Source organism: Salvelinus alpinus, chromosome 11 (assembly GCF_045679555.1).
Source record: "Salvelinus alpinus chromosome 11, SLU_Salpinus.1, whole genome shotgun sequence".
In the NCBI taxonomy this organism is placed as follows: Eukaryota; Metazoa; Chordata; class Actinopteri; order Salmoniformes; family Salmonidae; genus Salvelinus; species Salvelinus alpinus.
This window is the reverse complement of record NC_092096.1, coordinates 47,655,752-47,681,754: the sequence shown is the minus strand read 5'-3', so window position 1 is coordinate 47,681,754 and position 26,003 is coordinate 47,655,752. Positions and strand designations below refer to the sequence as shown.

The following is a 26,003-nucleotide window of genomic DNA, read 5'->3' as shown; positions in this document are numbered from 1 at the left end:
ATAGAGCATACACTCATGGAGCAATGAGACAAGCAGTGGTCCCCTTGGCTCACACATGACGACACAGCTGTAGAGACGAGAGACAGAAAGTGGGAGAGACGGAAAGGAAATCAAGATTATTAATAAAGATAGTCAGACATATTTACAACGCTAAAAGCAGTCACTTATCTGTTCCCATCTATCTGCTTCTTTTACAGTCATTTCAAATGCAACTTAATGCATCTTCATTGGGATTTTGTGTTTGAGATGAAAGTTGTTTATTTTACCATAAACGCTTCCCTTTTAGTTTCACAAATGTAATCTATTCTTAATAATAAATATAAGTTAGATGAAAAACACTTTACTTAGGTTTGAATTTTTCATGATAAAAAAAGTACCATTCATTTCAAATACACATTTCCATAGCCATACTAACAATAAAATAGACGATTGCCAAGGGAAAGTTCAAATATTTAATCAAGGCTCAGTTTTGGCTAAATATTTGTCCTATTCTGTTCAGCGCAGTGGCGGTGGACTCTCTCAGGAGGTAACTGAGAGGTTAACACCACGCACGCATCTCTGTTTTGAAGGAACTAGAGCGGAGGCAGGCTGCGCACAGTCTCTGTCTGCAGGGTTGGAACGTGGTTACCCCAGTCAACTTTCTCTCAAGTCGTCGGGGCAAAGAGGAAGGAATACAAGGAATAGGATAAAAGACTGTAGTGGTTACCCTCCTTCTCTTCCTCCCACGCTAAATTGAATGAAGGGGCTCTTTCCGTCTCGAAAAGTAGGAGACAAGCTCATGTAGCGCGGGCATTGATTTAATATACCCGTCCCGTCCTTGACTTCGTTGTTGTTTTTCACGGATACTCATGTGTCAGGAATGCTACCATGGCCACGCCGAACAGTCTTCAGCAGCAGCAGGATTACTTCAGAAGCGTCAGCAACGAATCCACAACGTATATGATGGTCCCGGCCACGGCGGCTGCGGTAAACGCGCGTCGCGATGCCGTGCCATCCAAGATGTGGATCGCAATGGTGGTTATTGTGGTGATCGTTCTACAGATTGCCTCGACCACCGGACTGTTCGTGTACCTAAATATGTCAGTATCACAGGTAAGGAATTGGTTTTTGTTCAGTGGATTGGAGAAGGAAGAGGGAGAGAGGAGGGTGTTAGGTTGGCCGCAGCAGCAGTGCAGTTTTGGAGTTTAACGTACACTTTGAATAAATTTTCATGGCGTGCTTGATGATATTCCAACACGGTTGTGGACGAACTTTATGCACGATTTGACAAAGTTTTAGGAAATCGTGTGGCCGAAAATGTTAACTGGCATGTCGCCTGTCTGACAACAGCGACCAACCATGTTGTTTGTGTTAGATTGTGCATCAATAATCTAACAGTTGTGGAACCCTGGTGTAGCCTTACACATTATTTGTGGTTTTATTTAGCACTCACGTTTTCTGACCCCCCAAAAATAGTACCAGTCAAAAGTTTGGCCACACGTACTCATTCAAGGGTTTTTCTTAATTTTTTTAAACCATTTTCTACATGTAGAATAATAGTGAAGACATCAAAACTATGAAATAACACATATGGAATAATGTAGCAACCAAAAAAGTGTTAAACAAATCAAAATATATTTTCGATTATTCAAAGTAGCCACCCTTCGCCTTGATGACAGCTTTGCACACTCTTGGTAATCTCTCAGCCAGCTTCATGAGGTAGTCACCTGGAATGCATTTCAATTAACAGATGTGCCTTGTTAAAAGTTCATTTGTGGATTTTCTTTCCTTCCTAATGCGTTTGAGCCAATCAGTTGTGCTGTGATGTGGTAGGGTTGGTATAATGAAGATAGCCCTATTTGGTAAAAGACCGAGTCCATATTATGGCAAGAACAGCTCAAATAAACAAAGAGAAATGACAGTCTATTATTACTTTAAGACATGATGGTCAGTCAATCCGGAACATTTCAAGAACTTTGAAAGTTTCTTAAAGTGCAGTCACAAAAACCATCAAGCGCTATGATGAAACTGAATCTCATGAGGACCGCCACAGGAAAGGAAGAGCCAGAGTTACCTCTGCTGTAGAGGATAAGTTCATTAGAGTTACCAGCCTCAGAAATCGGCAATTAACTGCAGCCCAAATAAATGCTTCACAGTTCAAGTTACAGACACATCTCAACATCAACTGTTCAGAGGAGACTGCATGAATCAGGCCTCCATGGTCAAATTGCTGCAAATAAACCACTACTAAAGGACACCAATAAGAAAAAGAGACTTGCTTGGGCCAAAAAAACACGAGCAATGAACATTAGACCGGTGGAAATCTGTCCTTTGGTCTGATGAGTCCAAATGTTCGATTTTTGGTTCCAACCGCCGTGTCTTTGTGAGAAGCAGAGTAGGTGAACGGATGATCTCCGCATATGTGGTTCTCACCGTGAAGCATGGAGGAGGAGGTGAGATGGTGTCAAGTTGCTTTGCTGGTAATTCAAGGCACACTTAACCAGCATGGCTACCACAGCATTCTGCAGCGATACGCCATCACATCTGGTTTGTGCTTAGTGTTTCTATCATTTGTTTTTCAACAGGACAATGACCCAACACACCTTCAGGCTCTGTAAAGGCTATTTAACCAAGAAGGAGAGCAATGGAGTGGTGCATGATGACCTGGCCTCCACAATCACCCGACCTCAACCCAATTGAGATGGTTTGGGATGAGTTCGACCGTATTGCGAAGGAAAAGCAGCCAACAAGACTGCTGGCATTCCAGGTGAAGCTGGTTGAGAGAATGCCAAGAGTGTGCAAAGCTGTCACTGAGGCAAAGGGTGTCTACTTTGAAGAATTGAACACTTTTTTGGTTGCTACGTGATTCCATATGTGTTATTCTACAATGTAGAAAATAGTAAAAATAAAGAAAAACTCTTGAATGAGTAGGTGTGTTCAAACTTTTGACTGGTACTCTGGAACCCTGTATGGTGTAATTTATGAATTAAGGCTACTACTAATAAATATATATTTTTTAGCCAAGAATATAATAGAATAAACAGTTACATAATGGAGAAAAAGACCAGCATATTTTTTAGATTTTATTTTCATTATATGCAAACATAGTTTGGAAGTATGCTCTGGTGGCCTGGGTGGCATCCCTTTGTTTGAATGATGGCCCATGTCAATCTTGGTAACAACTCTGACTGACTTCTTTATGGAACAGTACATTTTGGGTGGTTGCCTGGCTGGTTCCTGAGAATACGAAGAAAGGAGCAGAAACATGAATTAGTATGCCAAAATGAAGACAAAATGCTGTGTAAACATATTATTATGATGTAAAAGAACAATTTGCATGCAGCTGTTGTCAGCAGCAGCCAAAAGAGATCCTCTGCCTCTGATAGTTGGGTTACTGCCAGACTGAGCAAAACATAGATTGTGTGTTAAAAGTCAATTCATGATTAACTAGGCTATTGAATCACCAAGACTTATTATAGCATATATAATACTTTATTAATAAATAATTTAAATACATACCTCCTCTCAGTCAGCCCACTGGCCATCACGTAAGTTCAACAGAGGTCAGCAACAGTCTTCTTTGACTTCAAGAAAATAGTCCCCTCACTGAAATACTCAAATAAAATGAACAATTAGCTAATTTCCAATGTCAGGCTGGGTCTGTAGCTCTATTTTTCATATTCCATCATTTAAAAAGTATATTTATTTGTAAGCGTAAGCTAGCTAGCTTGTAAAGTGGTTTATTAAAGTAGCCTAGCTTTTTCGGCTAGCTAGCTAGCTTACAAATGGTGCACAAATTCTAATACAACATTATCTATCTAGCCCATAGTTCATCATATGACTTTGGCTTCATATATTTGAATTAAATAATCAACTTTGTTTACCTTTAATAAATTGAAAAATAGTATATTTGCAAGTTCAACCACCTTCCTCTTGCGTCTTCATGCTTTAATGGCAGTTGGTTTTCGATTCTGAAGGGCAGTTAAAATTTGAAATGATCACAAAGGTTCTATGTAGAACCCCCTAATTTGTATTTATTTTAAAGCAAGAGGAAATCATGTGTTTATAAAAGCTAGCATTTAGTTTGCAACAGCGCAGGTTTGTATGAATCTTTCTCTATGAACCTTGCTGTTTGCCACTCTGACCTCGGTAACAATTTTGTAAAATACAAATTCGATCTCCCCTGCCATAGAGAGTTAAGGTGTCGGATGTCCGCTAGCCATTTCATGATATCGACAATGTCTAACAAGGTTTAGCTTTTGTTAGCTGTTTGCAAAAATCCACATTACACTCTTGGGTAGGGGTAAAACCCTCAAGGTTCTTTGCCCTCATGGGGTATATAAATGTATAACCTTTTTTAGTAAAGTCATCTTTAATATCATCCAAGGAGCCAAAGGGTTCTATATAGAACCCCAAAATAACAATATTTTCTAAGAGTATAGGCTACATAGCCAAATAACAGCGTAAGGTTGCGTATTCATAGAGCATCTACAGATGGACTATCAGTAACATTTCAACTAGCTATCTACTAACCCTAACCCTTTTCTAACCCTAAACTTAAACCTAACCCTTACCCTAAGCCCTTTTCTAAACCTAACACTAACCCAGAGGTTCCCACATTTTTCGGGCCTACGACCCCATTTTGATACAAGCCCAACCTCGTGAAAGAAAATTATGTAATTAACAGCGAATAAAAAAAGTTATGGCAGTCAATTGCAAAACATTCTAACTGTACTTCTGATTGTATTCTCAATTCACCATCATATACTTATGTGGGGCTATGACATTCAATTGCAAATGAGTCTGACATAAGAGAAATTATCTCACCACCACTACTGAGATGGGTGTGCTTGATGCATGTCGCATCGGAAATTCTCAAAGTCAGGAGGCGTGGTCAACATACGTGCCGTTTCTTGCTCGGGAATCGTGAGACAGAACAATATGTCTTCGTGAATAGCATCCCCCAACATGTAGCAAACAAAAGTCAGTGTATCTTGGCCCTCACAGCTAACATCCATTTGGAGAGCATAAGGTGGGGAGTTTGAGTCGTTCCTCAGTTTCCTTTTGATTGCTAGCTATATCATAAATTCTTAGTTTGACAGTGTTATCGGACAAAGGTATTGATGTGAGTTTCTATGCCTCTGCCTCCCCTCACATTGTTTTCACCGTATCAATTGTGGCCGGTAATATCAAAGTCTTTGCAATAGTGTGTGGTTTGTCGTGGAAATTCATACTGAGACTGTAATTTCTTCAAACAATCATCTTTATTTAATATTGATTTAATTATTGCAATACTGAGACTAGGCAACCCAACACTCTTGACTGTTGGGCCGAGCAGACCCCCACCTGGCTTAGTCTCCCAGATGCAAGAATGATTTTGAGACAGTTTAGGAGTAGAACAATCCCTCATTATCTCTGGTGAAACCCATTCTTGACCATACGACCAGATTAGCTGCAGGGAGCTTGAGTGGAGTCCATAAAAACACAGCATTAGTAGAACAGAAATGTCTTACTATTTGTTATTATAAATTTTTAACCGTTAATATCAAATAAATCAGGTAAGTATGTAATCTTTCTATCACAGGTTTCATAGCGTAGCGGGCTTATCCATTAGGCTATAACTAGCAATACAAATTGCTGTTTGAGATACAAATAAGATTACTACACAGATTGCTTGCTAGCTAACAGTTCGCTTGCTAGCTAACAGTACGCTTTAACTTACAATGAAAACGACTATCTGACAAAATTAGAAACTGATAATATCTGAAAATATAGTTAGTCTTACCCGTCCATATATATGGATGAACACTTCACGGGAGCGTGTCTTTTCCATTTGGTTTGTAGCTAGCTAAAACTTGTTTGGCCGTTGTGTCACGTCATCCCGGTTCACACTGATCGTGTGCAGAAAGTAGACCGTCACAATTTGTTCCCACTGATCTTCAGGGCAGCAATATTGTTGAGAGCAGTAGCAACACTTTTGCAGTTCTCCATGGCTAACACTATATATTTAACTTGTTATGGCTGCAGGGGGCGTATTGGAAAACTGGAAAATATGTGCAAATTTTCAAACGGCCTCTTAATCAATTTTTGCTCTTACAATATGCATATTATTATTACTATTGGATAGAAAACAGTCTCTAGTTTCTAAAACCGTTTAAATTATTTCTCTAAGTGGAACAGAACTATTTTTACAGTCCATTTCCTATCCGGAAGTGAGATTTCCAAAATCGATGTCGCTCTTCGAGCCCTTGTCTATAAAAGGGCATGTCACTTAGGACTGTAGAAACACGTCATACGCCTTCCTCTGGGTGTCATGCGGAAGTGAGAGAAGAAATCAGTTGATTATCTCGTCCTGTATTTGAACACAGCCTCTTTGAGTGAGTATTGCGCAGTTTATTTTTCTTTCTGGGCGCGAAGTAGCACCTGGACTCGGCTCCTGGAAAACACTCTGTAAAGGTGAATATGATCTCTGGCTTAGATTTTATTTGATACATGTCACAATATCATCCTAAAGTATGTTATTTCAATATAGTTTAATTATATTATTGAAATGTTTTCTGGACTTTAGACGTGATGCGACGCAATAATTTTTTCAAGATGGAGAGGTTAGCGTCGCACCTGTCAGTGTGCTTGCTAATTCAAGAGGGAAATTGTTCGTTCTGGATCGAAATAAAGACATTTCTGAACAAAGGACCCCTTGGAGAACATTCTGATGGAAGATCAACAAAGATAAGGACCCAATTTGGGATGCTTTTTCATATATCTGTCGAACTGTGCTATGCTACCGTTTGACTAGAATCAATGCTGCTGTGTGCTAGCTATTGTAGTAAGCTAATATGACGATATATTGTGTTTTCGCTGTAAAACACTACAAAAATCGGAAATATTGGCTCCATTCACAAGATCTTTCTCTTTCATTAGCTATCCACCATATATTTCTCTGAAATGTTTTATGATGTGTAATTAGTAGTTGACGTTGGTGTCTGTATTTTCTCTGGCTACTCCCGTGCGATTTCTGACTGTAGCTATGATGGTAGCAGTAATGTAAAACTGATTTATAGCTAAAATATGCAAATTTTTTGAACAAAACATAGATTTATTGTGTAACATGTTATAGGACTGTCATCTGAGGTAGTTTTTTCTAGGTTATTTAGGTTGGTTCTAGGTTAGTTAGGTTGGCTTGTGCATGCTACTTGCATCCTACTTGTGCTGTGAAAAATGTCTGTCCTCTTTTTTATTTGGTGGTGAGCTAACATAAATATATGTGGTGTTTTCTCTGTAAAACATTAAAAAAAATCGGACATGTTGGCTGGATTGACAAGATGTTTATCTTTCAAATGCTGTATTGGACTTGTTAATGTGTGAAAGTTAAATATTAAAAAAAAATAGATTTTGAATTTCGCGCCCTGCATTTGAGCTGGATGTTGTCATAGGTGTACCGGTGTCGGGCTGCAGCCATAACAGGTTTAACATGTTATAGACAGAAGCGTGCAATATGGCAGACCAACCTGAACTAATCTCTTGGCATGTCCAGCCCATCCATTATCTCATTCAATCACGGTTAGTGGGAAGGTTCGTGGCTTTTTCCTGGAAACTAGGCTCGTAATTTAACAATTTTATTCATATTTACAGATGGCATACAAATTTGTTATTAAGGCACATGAAAGTTCACATGTTCCAGAAGGCAATTCTGCCAAAAACCCATTTTTGTAAAAATAAAAACATTCAAATGCCTCTCCTGTGTAGTAGTGACATGCGACATTGGCCTAGCTTCTTGAAACGGGTCACATGTTATGTTTTATATATACAGTTGAAGTCGGAAGTTTACATACACTTAGGTTGGCGTCATTAAAACTTGTTTTTCAACCACTCCACAAATTTCTTGTTAACAAACTATAGTTTTGGCAAGTCGGTTAGGACATCTACTTTGTGCATGCCACAAGTAATTTTTGCAACAATTATTTACAGACAGATTATTTCACTTATAATTCACTGTATCACTATTCCAGTGGGTCAGAAGTGTACATACACTAAATTGACTGTGTCTTTAAACTGCTTGGAAAATTCCAGAAAATTAGGTCATGGCTTTGGAAGCTTCTGATAAGCTACAGTAAAACGAGTCCTATAGCGACATAACCTGAAAGGCCACTCAGCAAGGAAGAAGCCTCTGTTCCAAAACCGCCATAAAAAAGCCAGACTATGGTTTGCAACTGCATATGGGGACAAAGATCATACTATTTGGAGAAATGTCCTCTGGTCTGATGAAAAAAAAATAGAACTGTTTGGCCACAATAACCATTGTTATGTTTGGCGGAAAAAGGGGGAGGCTTGCAAGCCGAAGAACACCATCCCAACCGTGAAGCACGGGGGTGGCAGCATCATGTTGTGGGGGTGCTTTGCTGCAGGAGGGACTGGTGCACTTCACAAAATAGATGGCATCATGAGGTAGGAAAATGATGTGGATATATTGAAGCAACATCTCAAGACATCAGTCAGGAAGTTAAAGCTTGGTCGTAAATGGGTCTTCCAAATGGACAATGACCCCAAGCATACTTGCAAGCAAAGTTGTGGCAAAATGGCTTAAGGACAACAAAGTCAAGGTATTGGAGTGGCCACCACAAAGCCCTGACCTCAATCCTATAGAAAATGTGTGGGCAGAACTGAAAAAGCGTGTGCACGCAAGGAGGCCTACAAACCTGACTCAGTTTCCCCAGCTCTGTCAGGAGGAATGGGACAAAATTCATCCAACTTATTGTGGGAAGCTTGTGGAAGGCTACCCAAAACGTTTGACCCAAGTTAAACAATTTAAAGGCAAAGCTATCAAATACTAATTGAGTGTATGTAAACTTCTGACCCACTGGGAATGTGATGAAAAAAATAAAAGCTGAAATAAATCATTCTCTCTACTATTATTCCTACATTACACATTCTTAAAATAAAGTGGTGATCCTAACTGACCTAAAACGGGGAATTTTTACTAGGATTAAATATCAAGAATTGTAAAAAACTGAGTTTAAATGTATTTAGCTAAGGTGTATGTAAACTTCCGACTTCAACTGTATAAGCTTGTGAGCAAAGTACTTGCGCAGTTTAGTGGGAACAATCAGCCCGCGGAGAGAAGCACGAGATTTAACTTTCCCTGTTAGTTAACACTAACAACCTTTGTCTGTGGCAATTGTGATTGAATCAATGCAACATTAGTTAGTGATGCACTGATATTACATTTTTAGCTGATACCGATATCTAATATTTTCCTTGCCAAAAAAGAACTATACCGATGACCAATTTTTTACATTTTAGCGGCCTTTTAAGTATTCTAGTACAGTAAATAGTTAACACACACAAATGGACACAGCGGTCTAAGGCACTGCATCTCAGTGCAAGAGGCGTCACTACAGTCAATGGTTCGAATCCAGGCTGTGTCATATCTGGCCGTGATTGGGTGTGCCATAGGGCGGCGTACAATTGGCCCAGTGTCGTCCGGGTTTGGCTGGGGTGGGCTGTCATTGTAAATAAGAATTTGTTCTAAGCTGACTTGCCTTGTTAAATAAAGTTTACACACACACACACACACTGACCAAAAAGTTATTTGGTTGGCATTTACGTATATCCCCATTACCAGTAAAACATAATCAAAACCTATTTCTTTCACTTACTTGCTGTGCTGTTTCGTTGTTCATTTGTTCAGTCATTTCATTCTCAACCAGGATTTCATCATGCATGTCAAGCAGTGAAGTTTGATATATGTCTGCCTGTGGCCTCTCTTCCTTGGGGCGCACTGTCACTGTGTCCATTTCCATTTTGTCCAGCTGTGTATGTAACATTTCACATAAACCCAGTTTCTTGTCTGCATCGAAGTAGCGGTCCTTGTATCTAGCATCGAGCATAGTGGCGACACAGTAAAGAGGCTCAGAGAGCATGCCACCGAATCGCTTGTTCACAGCCTCGAGTACTTTTGTTTTAACCCCACGGTCTGTGTTAGCAATTTTGTTGAGCAGGCGTTTTGATGCCATGACAGGGTATCCCGTCTGCTGAAGACGCAGTTGAGTCAGTTGTTTGAATGGAGCTAGGAGTGTTCATATTTCCAAGTTTCAAACATGTTCTCAAATGCCATTGAAATGGCAGCAGCGGTATGAGAACCTGCACATTCTTGAGCTTTCCTCAGTATGAAATCCTCATCGACCCACTGTGCTGTCAGACTCATAATGCTCATGGGGCTGACACCGCTGGTCCAAATGTCAGTCGTGAAGCTAATAACAGTGACGCTCATGGATGTGAGTTTCAACAATACTGTATAACTCCGGTTGTGCAACATCTGAAAAATAGTGTGTACTGGGGCTCGACCAGTCGGCGAAAGCCAACATCATCCGCGACAGAGCACTGTTGTTTGTCAAGGGCAATGAATTCCATTATCTTGGCATTAGTGGATTTCGCCTTTGAGTTGTCTCGTTGAAATTTTCTTACTCTTAAAAATGACTGCTCGAAATGAACTTGTTTAGTTGTTGGTAGTGTGCGCTTAGTATTTTTCTGCTTTTGTTCTGTGTAGCGCTGTATTTTTTTGTTACGTCATCTACTTACGTTATATAGGTATGCACGTCAGCTTTGACATCAGTTTTGCCCATCGGCGTTAAACTAGACATCGGGCCGATGCCGACGTTGGCATTTTTAGCTAATATCATCCGATTCTGATATGCTCACCGATATGTTGCGCATCCCTATTAATAACATAGAGCTGGCAGGTTATACACTCTATCGGCAGGATAGAACAGCAGCCTCTGGTAAGATAAGGGGTGGCGGTCTACGGATATTTGTAAACAACAGCTGGTGCACGATATCTAAGGAGGTCTCGAGGTTTTGCTCGCCTGAGGTAGTGTGGTCTACAACTTAGTACGAGATACTCTATCTACCTAGAGTTTTCATCTGTATTTTTTATAGCTGTCTACATACCACCACAGCCCAATGCTGGCACTAAGACCGCACTCAATGAGCTGTATTCCGCCATAAGCAAAAAGGAAAACGCTCTTCCAGAGGTGGCGCTCATAGTGGCCAGGGACTTTAATGCAGGGAAACTTAAATCAGTTTTATCTAATTTCTATCAGCATGTTAAATGTGCAACCAGAGGGAAAAAACTCTGGACCACCTTTACTCTACAAACAGAGATGTGTACAAAGCTCTCCCTCACCCTCCATTTGGCCGATCTGACCCTAATTCTATCCTCCTGATTACTGATTACAAGCAAAAAATAATAGCAGGAAGCACCAGTGACTCGGTCAATAGAAAAATGGTCAGATGAAGCAGATGCTAAACTACAGGAATGTTTTGCTAGCACAGACTGGAATATGTTCCGGGATTCTTGCGATGGCATTGAGGAGTACACCACAACAGTCACTGGCTTCATCAATAAGTGCATCGATGATGTCGTCCCCACATTGACTGTACGTACATACCCCAACCAGAAGCCATGGATTACAGGCAACATCCGCACTGAGCTAAAGGGTAGAGCTGCCGCTTTCAAGGAGCGGGACTCTAACCTGGAAGCTTATAAGAAATCCCGCTATGCCCTCAGATGAACCATCAAACAGGCAAGCATCAATACAGGACTAAGATCGACTCATACCACACCGGCTCTGACACTTGTCGAATGTGGCAGGGCTTGCAAACTATTACAGACTACAAAGGGAATGACAGACGAGATCTGTCCAGTGACACGAGCGTACCAGACGAGCTAAATAACTTCTATGCTCACTTCGAGGCGAGTAAGACTGAAACGGGCATGAGAGCATCAGCTGTTCCAGGCGACTGTGTGATCACGCTCTCCGCAGCCGATGTAAGACCTTTAAACAGGTCAACATTCACATGGCCGCAGGGCCAGACGGATTACCAGGACTCTGAACATGTGCTGACCAACTGGCAAGTGTCTTCAGTGACATTTTCAACCCCTCTGTCTGAGTCTGTAACACTAACATGTTTCAATCAGACCACCATAGTCCCTGTGCCTAAGAACACTAAGGTAACCTGCCTAAATGACTACCGACCCGTAGCACTCACATTTGTATCCATGAAGTGCTTTGAAAGGCTGGTAATGGCTCACATCAACACCATTATCCCAGAAACCCTAGACCCACTCCAATTTGCATACCCCACCAACAGATCCACTGATGATGCAATCTATATTGCGCTCCACACTGCCCTTTCCCACCTGGAGAAAAGGAACACCTATGTGAGAATGCTATCCATTGACTAAAGCTCAGTGTTCAACACCATAGCTCATCACTAAGCTAAGGACCCTGTGACTAAACACCTCCCTCTGCAGCTGGATCCTGGACTTCCTGACGGGTCGCCCCCAGGTGGCAAGGATAGGTAACAACAAATCCGCCACGCTGATCCTCAACACGGGGGCCCCTCAGGGGTGCGTGCTCAGTCCCCTCCTGTACTCCCTGTTCACTCATGACTGCATGGCTAGGCACGACTTCAACACCATCATTCAGTTTGCCGATGACACAACAGTGGTAGGCCTCATGACCGACAATGACGAGACAGCCTATAGGGAGGAGGTCAGAGATCTGACAGTGTGGTGCCAGGACAACAACCTCTCCCTCAACATGATCGAGACAAAGGAGTTGATTGTGGACTTCAGGAAAAGGAGGACCGAGCACGCCACATTCTCATTGACGGGGCTGTAGTGGAGCAGGTTGAGAGCTTCAAGTTCCTTTGCGTCCACATCACCAACAAACTAACATGGTCCAAGCACACCAAGTAAGTTTTGAAGAGGGCACGACAAAACCTATTCCCCCTCAGGAGACTGAAAAGATTTGGCATGGGTCCTCAGATCCTCAAAAGTTTCAACAGCTTCACCATCGAGAGCATCCTGACTGTTTGCATCACTGCCTGGTATGGCAACTGCTCGGCCTCTGACCGCAAGGCACTACAGAGGGTAGTGTGTACGGCCCAGTACATCACCAGGGCCAAGCTTCCTGCAATCAAGGACCTCTAAACAAGGCGGTGTCAGAGGAAGGCCCTAAAAATTGTCAAAGACTCCAGCCACCCTAGTCATAGAATGTTCTCTCTGCTACCGCACGGGAACCAGAGCGCCAAGTCTAGGTCCAAGAGGCTTCTAAAGAGCTTCTACCCCCAATCCATAAGACTCCTGAACATCTAATCAAATGGCTACCCAGACTATTTGCATAGTTCCTTTAGTTTATGATCAGCTCCTTATGGACATTGGGAGAGTGGCTGTTGTCCTGGCACCACACTGGCAATTCTGACTTCCTCCCTGTAGCCTGTCTCATTGCCGTCAGTGATCAGGCCTACCACTGTCGTGTTGTCAGTAAACTTGATGGTGGTATTAGAATTGTGCATGGCCACGCAGTCGTGGGTGTACAGGGAGAACAGGAGGAGACTAAGCTCACACCTCTTGAGAGGCCCCTGTGTTGAGAGTCAGCTTGGCAGAGATGTTGTGGTCTACCCACACCACCTGGGCCCGTCAGGAAGTTCAGGATGTAGTTGCAGAGGGGAGTGTTCAGTCCCAGGGTCCCGAGCTTGGTGATGAGCTTGGAGGGGACTATGGTGTTGGACGCTGAGCTGTAGTCTATGAACAGCATTCTTACTAGGCCTGGGAGGTATCCATATTTTCATGTTGCAATACCATTCTTCTCTCGTACCGGGATTTACGGTATTACCGGCATAGCACACAAGGGGGCGATAAAAAAAGTAAGAAATGCCCATTGGGCCTCTCTTACGAGAATGCTATAAACATTTGCACAAACTAATAGCAAAATCACATAGATATTGTTGGCTAAATGCTAACGGCCATAAACTAAAACGGCCATAAACTAATTGCAAAGAGAGGCAAATCAAGCACATAAAGTGATACAAGCATAGCTAATAGCAACTGACCCAGATTTTTTTTTCAAATTAACATAGTTGTGACGTATGCTTTTCTGAAGGAAGAGGGAGAAGAAAAAAACGGGGGGAAATGGCAGCTTTACAGAACTCATCCAGAGCTCTTTGACTTCTGACAGAAAGCCATTGTAAGATATCGGATTGCAAACATTTTGTAGTGAATTGCGTACAATTGTAACTTCATCACCTCATGTGCGCCACACAACAGAGACTCGCCGATAGATATAGAAGCTATGGACTCACCGGCTCTCGCTTTCTCCCGTTGTGCTATTTAGAAATAAATGTGTGACAGGCTCAACTGTTCTGGGTAACTACGGTAAGCTTCATAATGTAAAATAATGTGACTGGTGAAATGAAGAACGCATTCTGCTTCATCTCCTAACATATTGCACAAGTTGACTGCAGGTATTAACTTAAAAGGTAGCTACAAATATTCAAATTTAAAAAAAAATCAAAGAAATGGTTTTGATATTGGCGGTATGGAATAACCATCCTGTGGCTTTTTCCAAATACCCTCGGTTTATGAAATATACGGTATACCGCCCAAGCCTAATTCTCACATAGTTATTTTCCCTCTTGTCCAGGTGGGAGAGGGCCTGTGTGAAGTGCAATTAAGATTTCACCATCTGTGGGTCTGTTGGGGCGGTATGCGAATTGGAGTAGGCCCAGGATGTCTGAGATGATGGTGTTGATGTGTGTCATGACCAGCCTTTTAAAGCACTTCATAATTACAGATGTGAGTGCTACAGGGCCATATAGGCATGTTACCTTGGAGTTCTTGGGAACAGGGACAATGGTGGTCACCTTGAAACATGTTGGAATTATAGACTGGGACAAGGAAAGATTGAAAATGTCTGTGAAGACACTTGCCAGGTTGTCCTTGCATGCTCTGTGAACGGGCCGGTCCTGGAATTCCATCTAGCCCGGAGGCCTTGCAGGTGTTAACATGATTTAAAAGTTTTTCTCACATCCCATGGAGAGTGAGATCACACAGTCATCTGGAACAACAGAGGCTTTCATGTTTTCTCCAAGTGAGCATGAAAGGGATATAACCTACACTACTGGTCAAAAGTTGTAGAACACCTACTCATTCAAGGATTTTTCTTTATTTTACTATTTTCTACATTGGAGAATAATAGTGAAGACATCAAAACTATGAAATAACACACATGGAATCATGTAGTAACCAAAAAAGTGTTAAACACGTCCAAATATATTTGAGATTCTTCAAATAGCCACCCTTTGCCTTGATGACAGCTTTGCACACTCTTGGAATTCTCTCAACCAGCTTCACCTGGAATGCTTTTCCAACAGTCTTCAAGGCGTTCCCACATATTTTGAGCACTTGTTGGCTGATTTTCCTTCACTCTGCGGTCCGACTCATCCCAAACCATCTCAAATTGGTGGAGGTTGGGGATTGTGGAGGCCAGGTCATCTGATGCAGCACTCCATCACTCTCCTTCTTGGTAAAATAGCCCTTACACAGCCTGGAGGTGTGCTGGGTCATTGTCCTGTTGAAAATTCAAATGATAGTCCCACTAAGCCCAAACCAGGTTTGATGGCGTTTCGCTGCAGAATGTTGTGGTAGCCATGCTGGTTAAGTGTGCATTGAATTCTAAATAAATCAGTGACTGTGTAACAAGCAAAGCACCCCCGCACCATCATACCTCCTCCATGCTTTACGGTGGGAACCACACATGCAGAGACAATCCGTTCACCCACACAGCATCTCACAAAGACACAGTGGTTGGAACCAAAAATCGCCAATTTGGACTCATCAGACCAAAGGACAAATTTCCACCTGTCTAATGTCCGGTCCCGTGTGGCTCAGTTGGTAGAGCATGGCGCTTGCAACGCCAGGGTTGTGGGTTCATTCCCCACGGGGGGACCAGGATGAATATGTATGAACTTTCCAAATTGTAAGTCGCTCTGGATAAGAGCGTCAGCTAAATGACTTAAATGTAAATGTAAATGTCCATTGCTCATGTTTCCTGGCCCAAGCAAGTCTCGTCTTCTTATTGGTGTCCTTTTAGTAGTGGTTTCTTTGCAGCAATTCGACCATGAAGGCCTGATTCTCCTTTGAACAGTTGATGTTGAGATGTGTCTGTTACTTGAACTCTATGAAGCATTTATTTGGGCTGCCATTTCTGAGGCTGCTAACTCTAATGAACTTATCCTTCGCAGCAGAGGTAACTCTGGGTCTTCCATTCCTGTGGCGGTCGTCATGAGAGCCAATTTCATCGTAGCGCTTGATGGTTTTTGAGACTGCACTTGAAGAAACCTTCGAAGTTATTGGCACACCTGTTAATTGAATTGCATTCCAGGTGACTACCTCATGAAGCTGGTTGAGAGAATGCAAAGAGTATGCAAAGCTGTCATCAAGGCAAAGGTTGGCTATTTGAATACTCAAAATATATTTTGATTTAACACTTTTTTATTTCATAGTTTTGATGTCTTCACTATTATTCTACAATGTAGAAAATAGTACAAATAAAGAAAACCCCTTGAATGAGTAGGTGTTCTTAAACTTTAGACCGGTAGTGTAATTGATTTTGCGTATTGATTTAAACTGAGTAAACGTTAACACTAGACTGGTCAATATCATGGTGATACAGACAAGCCTTTATAATGTAGTTTCTAACTGATGATGCAAGGCTATGCTCGATCCAGCAGAAAGGGAGAAGGAGAGAGAGGGAGTTGGAGAAAGAGACACAGAGGGGAAAAAATATACATTTAAGTTCCTTGGACAAGACGCAGCCATCATTTCTGCTATGCCAACTCGGTGTGCTTGGATTGGATACAACACACTGTTGGGAAAGACTTTGGAAAGATCAACATACTTTAATTGTCTCCTATAGTATAAGATTAGTGTGTGTGTATATATGTGTGTGTATATATACTAATCTTTTAGCAGTTTATCTTAATAGCACAATGCATGACATTTCCCTCAAAGCTACTATAATAAACCTCACACACATTCTCTTCTGCCAAAGTACACACACTATCTCTTTGTTTCTCTCTTTCCTTCTCACTTATTTCCTATTTCTCTCTCTCTCTCTACCCATCTTTCCGCTCCTTCTCGCTCTCTCTCACCCCTCTCTCTTTCTTCTCTCTCTCAATTCATTCTCTCCTGCCAATGAGTGTTGTGCAACTGACTTGCATAACGCAAACCTTTTTATATACAGTTTTTGTGCGTTATAGAGAGAGCAATAGGTCAAAATCAGTCAACAAATGAGCGGGAAGAAGAGAGGATAGTGTCACTGCTATAGATTATGTCAGCGTGTACTACAAATATACAGAGATGGAAACACACACGCACACCCTATGGCCCCTTGGTCAAAAGTAGTGTGCTTCGTAGGGAGTAGAGTACCATTTGGGATGCGTAACACTGCATGTGAGACAGTGAGTGGGTCGGTCTGTCAGTAGGTAGGTCGGTCGGACTGACGGGCTGGCAGACGGATACACACACACTAATATATATATATATATATATATATATATATATATATACACACACACACTAATCTTCCCAATTTGTACTTGGCTTCCTAGACTAGCGAATCCCCTTTCCCACAATCCTGCGTTGTGAACACACACACACACTCCATTCACTTGAAAGACATTTACAATAGGGGGAAAACAACTGTAGCTCTTGACAAATACTAAATAAAGATCATATGAGAAAACACTTTTCCATTAAATGTCAGGAATTGATTGATTAAATGTCAGGAATTGTGAATTCAAGGTTTCAAAGACCTCTCTGATGAGGATAGGCTACCCGTCCTGTTGGGGGAAGACGCAGAGAGCTGTGGGTTGGCAGCGCACTACATTGCTGCCTGCCATAAGTTGAGGGACAGTGTCTGACAGACCAATCAACCTGCACATGTACTCTACTGTATGGTTATTTTGACCCTTGGTTATTGTTGTTACTGTTGTCCCATTGACAATTTTGATTCTTATTTTTATATTGAAAATATCCAAAATAAGCTTTGGCAATATGTACATTGTTACGTCATGCCAATAAAGCGAGTGAAAATTGAGAGAGAGAGAGAGAGAGAGAGAACCTTTAATTTGATTTGACCTTGAGATTGACACACTCCAAAGCAAAATAAATGTAGAAATTGGACCCTCCTGTCCCACAGTCAACTCTCATTTCTCGAGCTATTAATTCAAGCTACTGGAAGAACATTCCCCTCTTTTTCTCCTCTCTCGCATTCTTCTTCTCTCTCTCCCGACTCGAGGCCTCTATTTCTCTTTACCCTCCTTTTCCCCCTTCTTCGTTCTCCTTTCTGTATTCTATCCCTTCTACTCCCCTCTCCGCTGTACTCTACCCTCTTTCCTAACCTCTTTATCGCCTCTTCCTTCTCTCTCTGCTCTCACTCCCTTCTGTCTTCTCCCCTTTCCCTAACCCCTCCCACACCTCTTCCCTATTTTTTAAAACTTCCCAATCTCTCTTTACCCCCTATTGCCTCATCTCCCTAAAACATATTTTCCCTCTCACTCCTCCATGACAAAGAATCCAGTGGCTTCAGGCTGTTCTATGAAAATTATCCTAGCTCTTGTGTTCCTTAGCAGGAGGTTCAGATGAGAGGTCAGAGGTTAGAGACAACGTTAGCGTCTTGGACGCGCTAGGCGTTTGGAGGCGGTAGCCAATTGGATGCATGAGCGATTTTGGACACAGTAGAATGCGATGAGTCATAGATGGAAGTGGAACCCTGGGACAGAACCCAGGAAGCAGCGGGTTCTGTCTGTTAGTTGGCTGAACTGAAGCCCCATGTTGTTCTGATGTAGGAATATATTACCATAACTGCTAACCTTAACATTTGTGGCAACGCCAAACTGACCGTGAGATCAGCAAGGGAATCATTGAAGTAACACACATAGAACAGATCTGCCGCTTCCTAGACTTGCTTTAAATGAGAATGACAGATCTGTAACTCACATTTCTATGTGAATTTGGTCAAGTCGCCCAAAAAGTTACAAATTGCAGCTTTAAATTAACCCTGGTTTTAAGTGAATGAAAATATGTAATCACCTGTTCTACTTAATGTGTGTGTGTGCTTCATTGTGTTATCGTAGCTAATCATTACAGCATGTGTTTAAAAGAACAAGAACAATGTTCTCAAGGACATGAGAAGGGGACCAGGGGAATGGAGGGAGGAGACAGGGAGGGAGAGAAAAAATTACTCTTGGCTGGTTGGTTACCATTCTGTTTCTGATTTATACAATGACTGTGTCCCAAATGGCACCCTATTCCATACATAGGCCAGTTTTATTGCTTCTTTAATCAGGACGACAGTTTTCGATTGCAAAAGGGTTTTGTAATGATCAATTAGCCTTTTAAAATTATAAACTTGGATTAGCTAACACAACGTGCCATTGGAACACAGCAGTGATGGTTGCTGATAATGGGCCTCTACGCCTATGTAGATATTCCATTTAAAAGAATCAGCCGTATCCAGCTACAATAGTCGATTACAACATTAACAATGTCTACACTGTATTTCTGATCAATTTTATGTTTTTTTAATGGGCAAAAAATGTGCTTTTCTTTTAAAACAAGGACATTTCTAAGTGACCCCAAACTTTTGAATGGTAGTGTATATCTTTTTTTTTATCGTTGGACATAAATGACTGTAAAAATGCCAGCAAATCAGCTCCGAGTGGTTTTAATTTTGGAAGTATTCCCAATCGTAATAGAGAGATATAAACTGAGTGTACAATTCTTTCCATAACATAGACTGATCAGGTGAATCCAGGTGAAAGCTATGATCCCTTATTGTAAGTTCTTAAATTCACTTCAGTCAGTGTAGATGAAGAGGAGGAGAGAGATTTAAAGAATGATTTATAAGCCTTCAGAAAATTGAGACATGGATTGTGTGTGTGCCATTCAGAGTGAATGGACAAGACGAAATATTTAAGTGCCTTTTGAACAGAGTATGTTAGTAGGTGCCCGGCGCACCGGTTTGAGTGTGTCAAGAACTGCAACGCTCAACAGTTTCCTGGAGTTAACATGGGCCATCATCAGGTTTGAAATGATTATGTTTTAGTCAAATATGTGTGTTTGGGCTTCTTGCGCTCAATTTGCAGTCTACAAATTATTTGTAATTATGTTCCAGCCACCTGACCATAAGCTCAAGAAAAGAATCAGTCTGAGGCTCAATCTAGTTGATGATGGCTGAACATGGCTGAACTCCTACACTCCTCTTTTTCCTACCTCCTTTTCCTCCTTTGCGCTCTTGTACTAACAGTGTAGGGAGTAGTGAAACACACTTACACACTTACAAAATCTAATGTACAGAAGCGTTTAAACATAGACACATGCATGACACACACAGACACACTCCCTCACGCACACACACTCCAGGTCTCTGGGCCCGGATTTGAGTTACATGGCTGGCTTCTCTTCCATAATCACCTTTAATAAGACTTGGTAAAATCCTGCGTTGTGAACACACACACACACACACACACACACACACACACACACACACACACACACACACACACACACACACTCCCTGGGCCATGGCCGGTGCTTGGTGTCCGGGACTCCGGAGGTAACACTGCTACATTGTTCCCCACTTCCTTGATGGCGTTCCTGAGATCTGTGGGGCTTTGTCGATTTGTGTGTGTTCCTGTCCTCTCTGACCCCTCCACCTGGCTATGGGAAGAGTTAATGACATATTAATCCTGTAATAGGGTTTTTTCTAATGGGAGGGAAGGATTACACACACACACTTGCACACACTGCAGTCTCCACTTCCCTGCTGTAAACATCTGTTAAAATAACTGTACTTTAAGACTTTTTAATTATTCCATTATCTCTTCAGTGCCCTCAAGTAGATATTATCTCTATTATAATAATGAGGTTTGGATTCACACACACACACACACACACACACACACACACACACACACACACACACACACACACACACACACACACACACCAATCCAGCCACTCCCTAACTAGCCCTGTCAAAACTAATACCCCTTAATAACAAATAATTTGGCCATGGCCTACAAAGACACCAATAGCCCACTTTTACTTTTTCTCTTTCATGCCATGCACACTCATGCACGAAACATCAACTCTCACTGATATCACAAAGACAATGCAAAGTCAGCAGTCCAGCCAGACATAGACTTTTGAGATGCACCCTAACGTGGCGTCCTTTTCCTTATTTTCCTCGTCTCCTCTTCTACATTAGCACTCATCTGAAAACACAGCAATACGGTGAAAATATTTTAAAAAGCAATCGCTCTTGTATTTTTACAAATTAGTCATGCACTTTAACAACGTTTTAGACTAAGAAAAGGAGATGAGAGGATGCTACTGTCAAGAGTATGGAGATGCACCCCATGTCTGGCTATATTGGATTGAGGCGCAGCCAGCCACTGTTTTGGAGAACCCAGACACTTCCCGTAAGTAGAATGTGCCAGAATCTTGTTTCATACTAGTGATTCCTCATGAAACACAGACAAATAAGACCATGATTTTGAGGATTTTCACAAAATGTAATCCATAGAATAGTCCATTGGAGAAAGCATTGTTGACATATATTTGACATTTGTATCTAAAAGCATAATTGAGAAATAATTTATCAAAGTTGGCATATTTATGACATTTTGGCCTTACCCGGGCCTCTTAAGACTCCATAGTGTTTAGTCTGTAAGTGCTACATAGCAAACATTTGTGTCATATGAAACTTTTAAGTAAGCATTACCAACAGAGTGAATGTGAAAATGGATTCAAAATGGCCGCCGTCTGCTGGTGATTTACAGAATGTGCAATGATGCAAGTAAAAGGAGGGCTGTGATTGGATACATTGCCTAATATACCAATTTCTGTTTATAAAATGGGCCATAACTTTAAAACTAGCAGAGATCCCACTCGGGAACATTGATATGCCCGTAGAGTATATTATGTTAAACAATATATTGATAATTTTGCCAAATCCAAATGGTATATTTTCTATATTTATGTTTATATATTTCAATATTCATAAATTAACCTTTTCACGTGTGAGTTCCAAATATCTCCAACGTGATGTCAGAATGCACTCAACTGTTCCAAAATGTGATTGTTACGCAACATGAATGTTAACCCACCCTGCCCTCAAACCAAGACACACGCTGCCTGCAAATTATCTACAGGCTATATTTAAACTTGTCAATTTGAAATTATTTTACAACAAGTTTTATTTTCTAACAACAGTTTGAATTTAGATATGTTTTGCCTCCTCATTATTTCAAATAGATGTAGCCCATGTCACTGTTGTGAACAATTTGTTTGAAGCTCCCACAATAAGTTGGATGAATTTTGTCCCATTCCTCCTGACAGAGCTGGGGTAACTGAGTCAGGTTTGTAGGCCTCCTTGCTCGCACACGCTTTTTCAGTTCTGCCCACACATTTTCTACAGGATTGAGGTCAGGGCTTTGTGGTGGCCACTCCAATACCTTGACTTTGTTAACCTTTCTGAACCACCCATCCCGGATCCGGGATAATTGTCATCAAAAACGCTGAATAGCATAGCGCCACAGTCAAATAATATTACTAGAAAATATTCATATTCATGAAATCACAAGTGCAATATTGCAAAACACAGCTTAGCCTTTTGTTAATCCACCTGTCGTCTCAGATTTTGAAATTATGCTTTACAGCGAAAGCAATACAAGCGTTTGTGTAAGTTTATCGATCGCTCGACAAAACATTAAGTACACTTAGCATCAGGTAACTTGGTCACGAAAATCAGAAAAGCAATCAAATGAATCGTTTACCTTTGATGATCTTCGGATGTTTTCACTCACGAGACTCCCAGTTAGACAACAAATGTTCCTTTTGTTCCATAAAGATATTTTTATATCCAAATACCTCCGTTCGTTTCATGCGTTATGCCCAGGAATCCACAGGAAAAAGTGTTCACGACAACGCAGACAAAAATTCCAGATAATATCCATAATGTCCACAGAAACATGTTAAATGTTTTTTATAATCAATCCTCAGGTTGTTTTTCAAATATCTATTCGATAATATATCAACCGGGAGTGTTGGTTTTTCACTAGGACCGGGAGTAACAATGGCCGCCTTTCTCTGTTGCGCACAACTCACTCTGAGAGACCCCACCTATCCACTTATGCAATGTGATCGTTCTCGCTCATTTCTCAAAATAAAAGCCTGAAACTATGTCTAAAGGCTGTTGACACCTTAGGGAAGCCATAGAAAAAGGAATCTGGTTGATATCCCTTTAAATGGGTAATAGGGATGCATAAGAACAGAGAGGTTTCAAAAACAGAGGCACTTCCTGATTGGATTTTCCTCAGGTTTTAGCCTGCAATATCAGTTCTGTTAAACTCACAGACAAAATGTTGACAGTTTTGGAAACTTTAGAGTGTTTTCTATCCTAATCTGACAATTATATGCATTTTCTAGTTTCGGGGGCTGAGAAATAGGCAGTTTCAAATGGGTACGTTTTTTAGCCAAAAACGAAAATACTGCCCCCTACACTTAAGAAGTTTTAAGCCATTTTGCCACAACTTTGCCTGCAAGTATGCTTGGGGTCATTGTCCATTTGGAAGACCCATTTGACTGATGTCTTGAGATGTTGCTTCAATATATCCACATAATTTTCCTAACTCATGATGCCATCTATTTTGTGAAGTGCACCAGTCCCTCCTGCCGCAAAGCACCACCACAACATGATGATTCCAGCCCCGTGCCTCACGGTTGGGATGGTGTTCTTTGGCTTGCAAGCCTCCCCCTTTTTCCTCCAAAACATAACAATGGTCATTATGGCCAAACAGTTCTATTATTGTTTCATCAGACCAGAGGACATTTCTCCAAAAAGTATGATCTTTGTCCCCGTGTGCAGTTGCAAACCGTAGTCTGGCTTTTTTTATGGCGATTTTTGGAGCAGTGGCTTCTTCCTTGCTGAGCGGCCTTTCAGGTTATGTCAATATAGGACTTGTTTTACTGTGGATATAGATACTTTTGTACCTGTTTCCTCCAGCATCTTCACAAGGTCCTTTGCTGTTGTTCTGGGATTGATTTGCACTTTTCACACCAAAGTATGTTCATCTCTAGGAGACAGAACGCGCCTCCTTCCTGAGCGGTATGACGGCTGTGTGGTTCCATGGTGTTTATACTTGTGTACTATTGTTTGTACAGATGAACGTGGTACCTCCAGGCATTTGGAAATTGCTCCCAAGGATGAACCAGACTTGTGGAGGTCTACAATTTTTTTGTTGAGGTCTTGGCTGATTTCTTTTGATTTTCCCATGATGTCAAGCAAAGAGGCACTGAGTTTGAAGGTAGGCCTTGAAATACATCCACAGGTACACCTCCAAATTACTCAAATTATGTAAATTAGCCTATCAGAAGCTTCTAAAGCCATGACATAATTTTCCAAGCTGTTTAAAGGCACAGTCAACTTAGTTTATGTAAACTTCTGACCCACTGGAATTGTGATACCGTGAATTATAAGTGAAATAATCTGTCCGTAAACAATTGTTGGAAAAATTAATTGTCATGCACAAAGTAGATGTCCTAACCAACTTGCCAAAACTATAGTTTGTTAACAAGACATTTGTGGAGTGGTTGAAAAACGAGTTTTAATGACTTCAACCTAAGTGTATGTAAACTTCCGGCTTCAACTGTATTTACTGTTTTCATAATGTATTTACGTTTTCAAGTTCTGGTGACAAATCATGCATTCCTATTCATGCATAGATTGTAATGGACACATATGATGTGTGTAAAATACTTTTTTGAAGGTTGTACTGATTATGATGAGCTAATGCTAATCTACAGTGGGGAGAACAAGTATTTGATACACTGACTATTTTGCAGGTTTTCCTACTTACAAAGCATGTAGAGGTCTGTAATTTTTATCATAGGTACACTTCAACTGTGAGAGACGGAATCTAAAACAAAAATCCAGAAAATCACATTGTATGATTTTTAAGTAATTAATTTGCATTTTATTGCATGACATAAGTATTTGATACATCAGAAAAGCAGAACTGAATATTTGGTACAGAAACCTTAGTTTGCAATTACAGAGATCATACGTTTCCTGTAGTTCTTGACCAGGTTTGCACACACTGCAGCAGGGATTTTGGCCCACTCCTCCATACAGACCTTCTCCAGATCCTTCAGGTTTCGGGGCTGTCGCTGGGCAATACGGACTTTCGGCTCCCTCCAAAGATTTTCTATTGGGTTCAGGTCTGGAGACTGGCTAGGCCACTCCAGGACCTTGAGATGCTTCTTACGGAGCCACTCCTTAGTTGCCCTGGCTGTGTGTTTCGGGTCGTTGTCATGCTGGAAGACCCAGCCACGACCCATCTTCAATGCTCTTACTGAGGGAAGGAGGTTGTTGGTCAAGATCTCGCGATACATGGCCCCATCCATCCTCCCCTCAATACGGTGCAGTTGTCCTGTCCCCTTTGCAGAAAAGCATCCCCAAAGAATGATGTTTCCACCTCCATGCTTCACGGTTGGGATGGTGTTCTTGGGGTTGTACTCATCCTTCTATTCCTCCAAACACGGCGAGTGGAGTTTAGAGCAAAAAGCTCTATTTTTGTCTCAGCAGACCACATGACCTTCTCCCATTCCTCCTCTGGATCATCCAGATGGTCATTGGCAAACTTCAGACGGGCCTGGACATGCGCTGGCTTGAGCAGGGGGACCTTGCGTGCGCTGCAGGATTTTAATCCATGACGGCGTAGTGTGTTACTAATGGTTTTCTTTGAGACTGTGGTCCCAGCTCTCTTCAGGTCATTGACCAGGTCCTGCCGTGTAGTTCTGGGCTGATCCCTCACATTCCTCATGATCATTGATGCCCCACGAGGTGAGATCTTGCATGGAGCCCCAGACCGAGGGTGATTGACCGTCATCTTGAACTTCTTCCATTTTCTAATAATTGTGCCAACAGTTGTTGCCTTCTCACCAAGCTGCTTGGCTATTGTCCTGTAGCCCATCCCAGCCTTGTACAGGTCTACAATTTATCCCTGATGTCCTTACACAGCTCTCTGGTCTTGGCCATTGTGGAGAGGTTGGAGTCTGTTTGATTGAGTGTGTGGACAGGTGTCTTTTATACAGGTAACGAGTTCAAACAGGT

At 41.5% G+C, this 26,003-nt stretch overlaps 1 protein-coding gene across 1 annotated transcript in view; it reads left to right on the top strand.

The window, feature by feature from the left end:
• The first annotated feature begins 562 nt into the window (after nt 1-562).
• Nucleotides 563-26,003, top strand: part of tnfsf10l (TNF superfamily member 10, like) — a 76,004-nt gene continuing 50,563 nt past the window's right edge. The window contains exon 1 of the mRNA XM_071333300.1: nt 563-1,092. Within this exon, the coding sequence (XP_071189401.1) occupies nt 868-1,092 (225 nt within the window). The 5' untranslated portion in view covers nt 563-867. The remainder of the gene's footprint in view (nt 1,093-26,003) is intronic.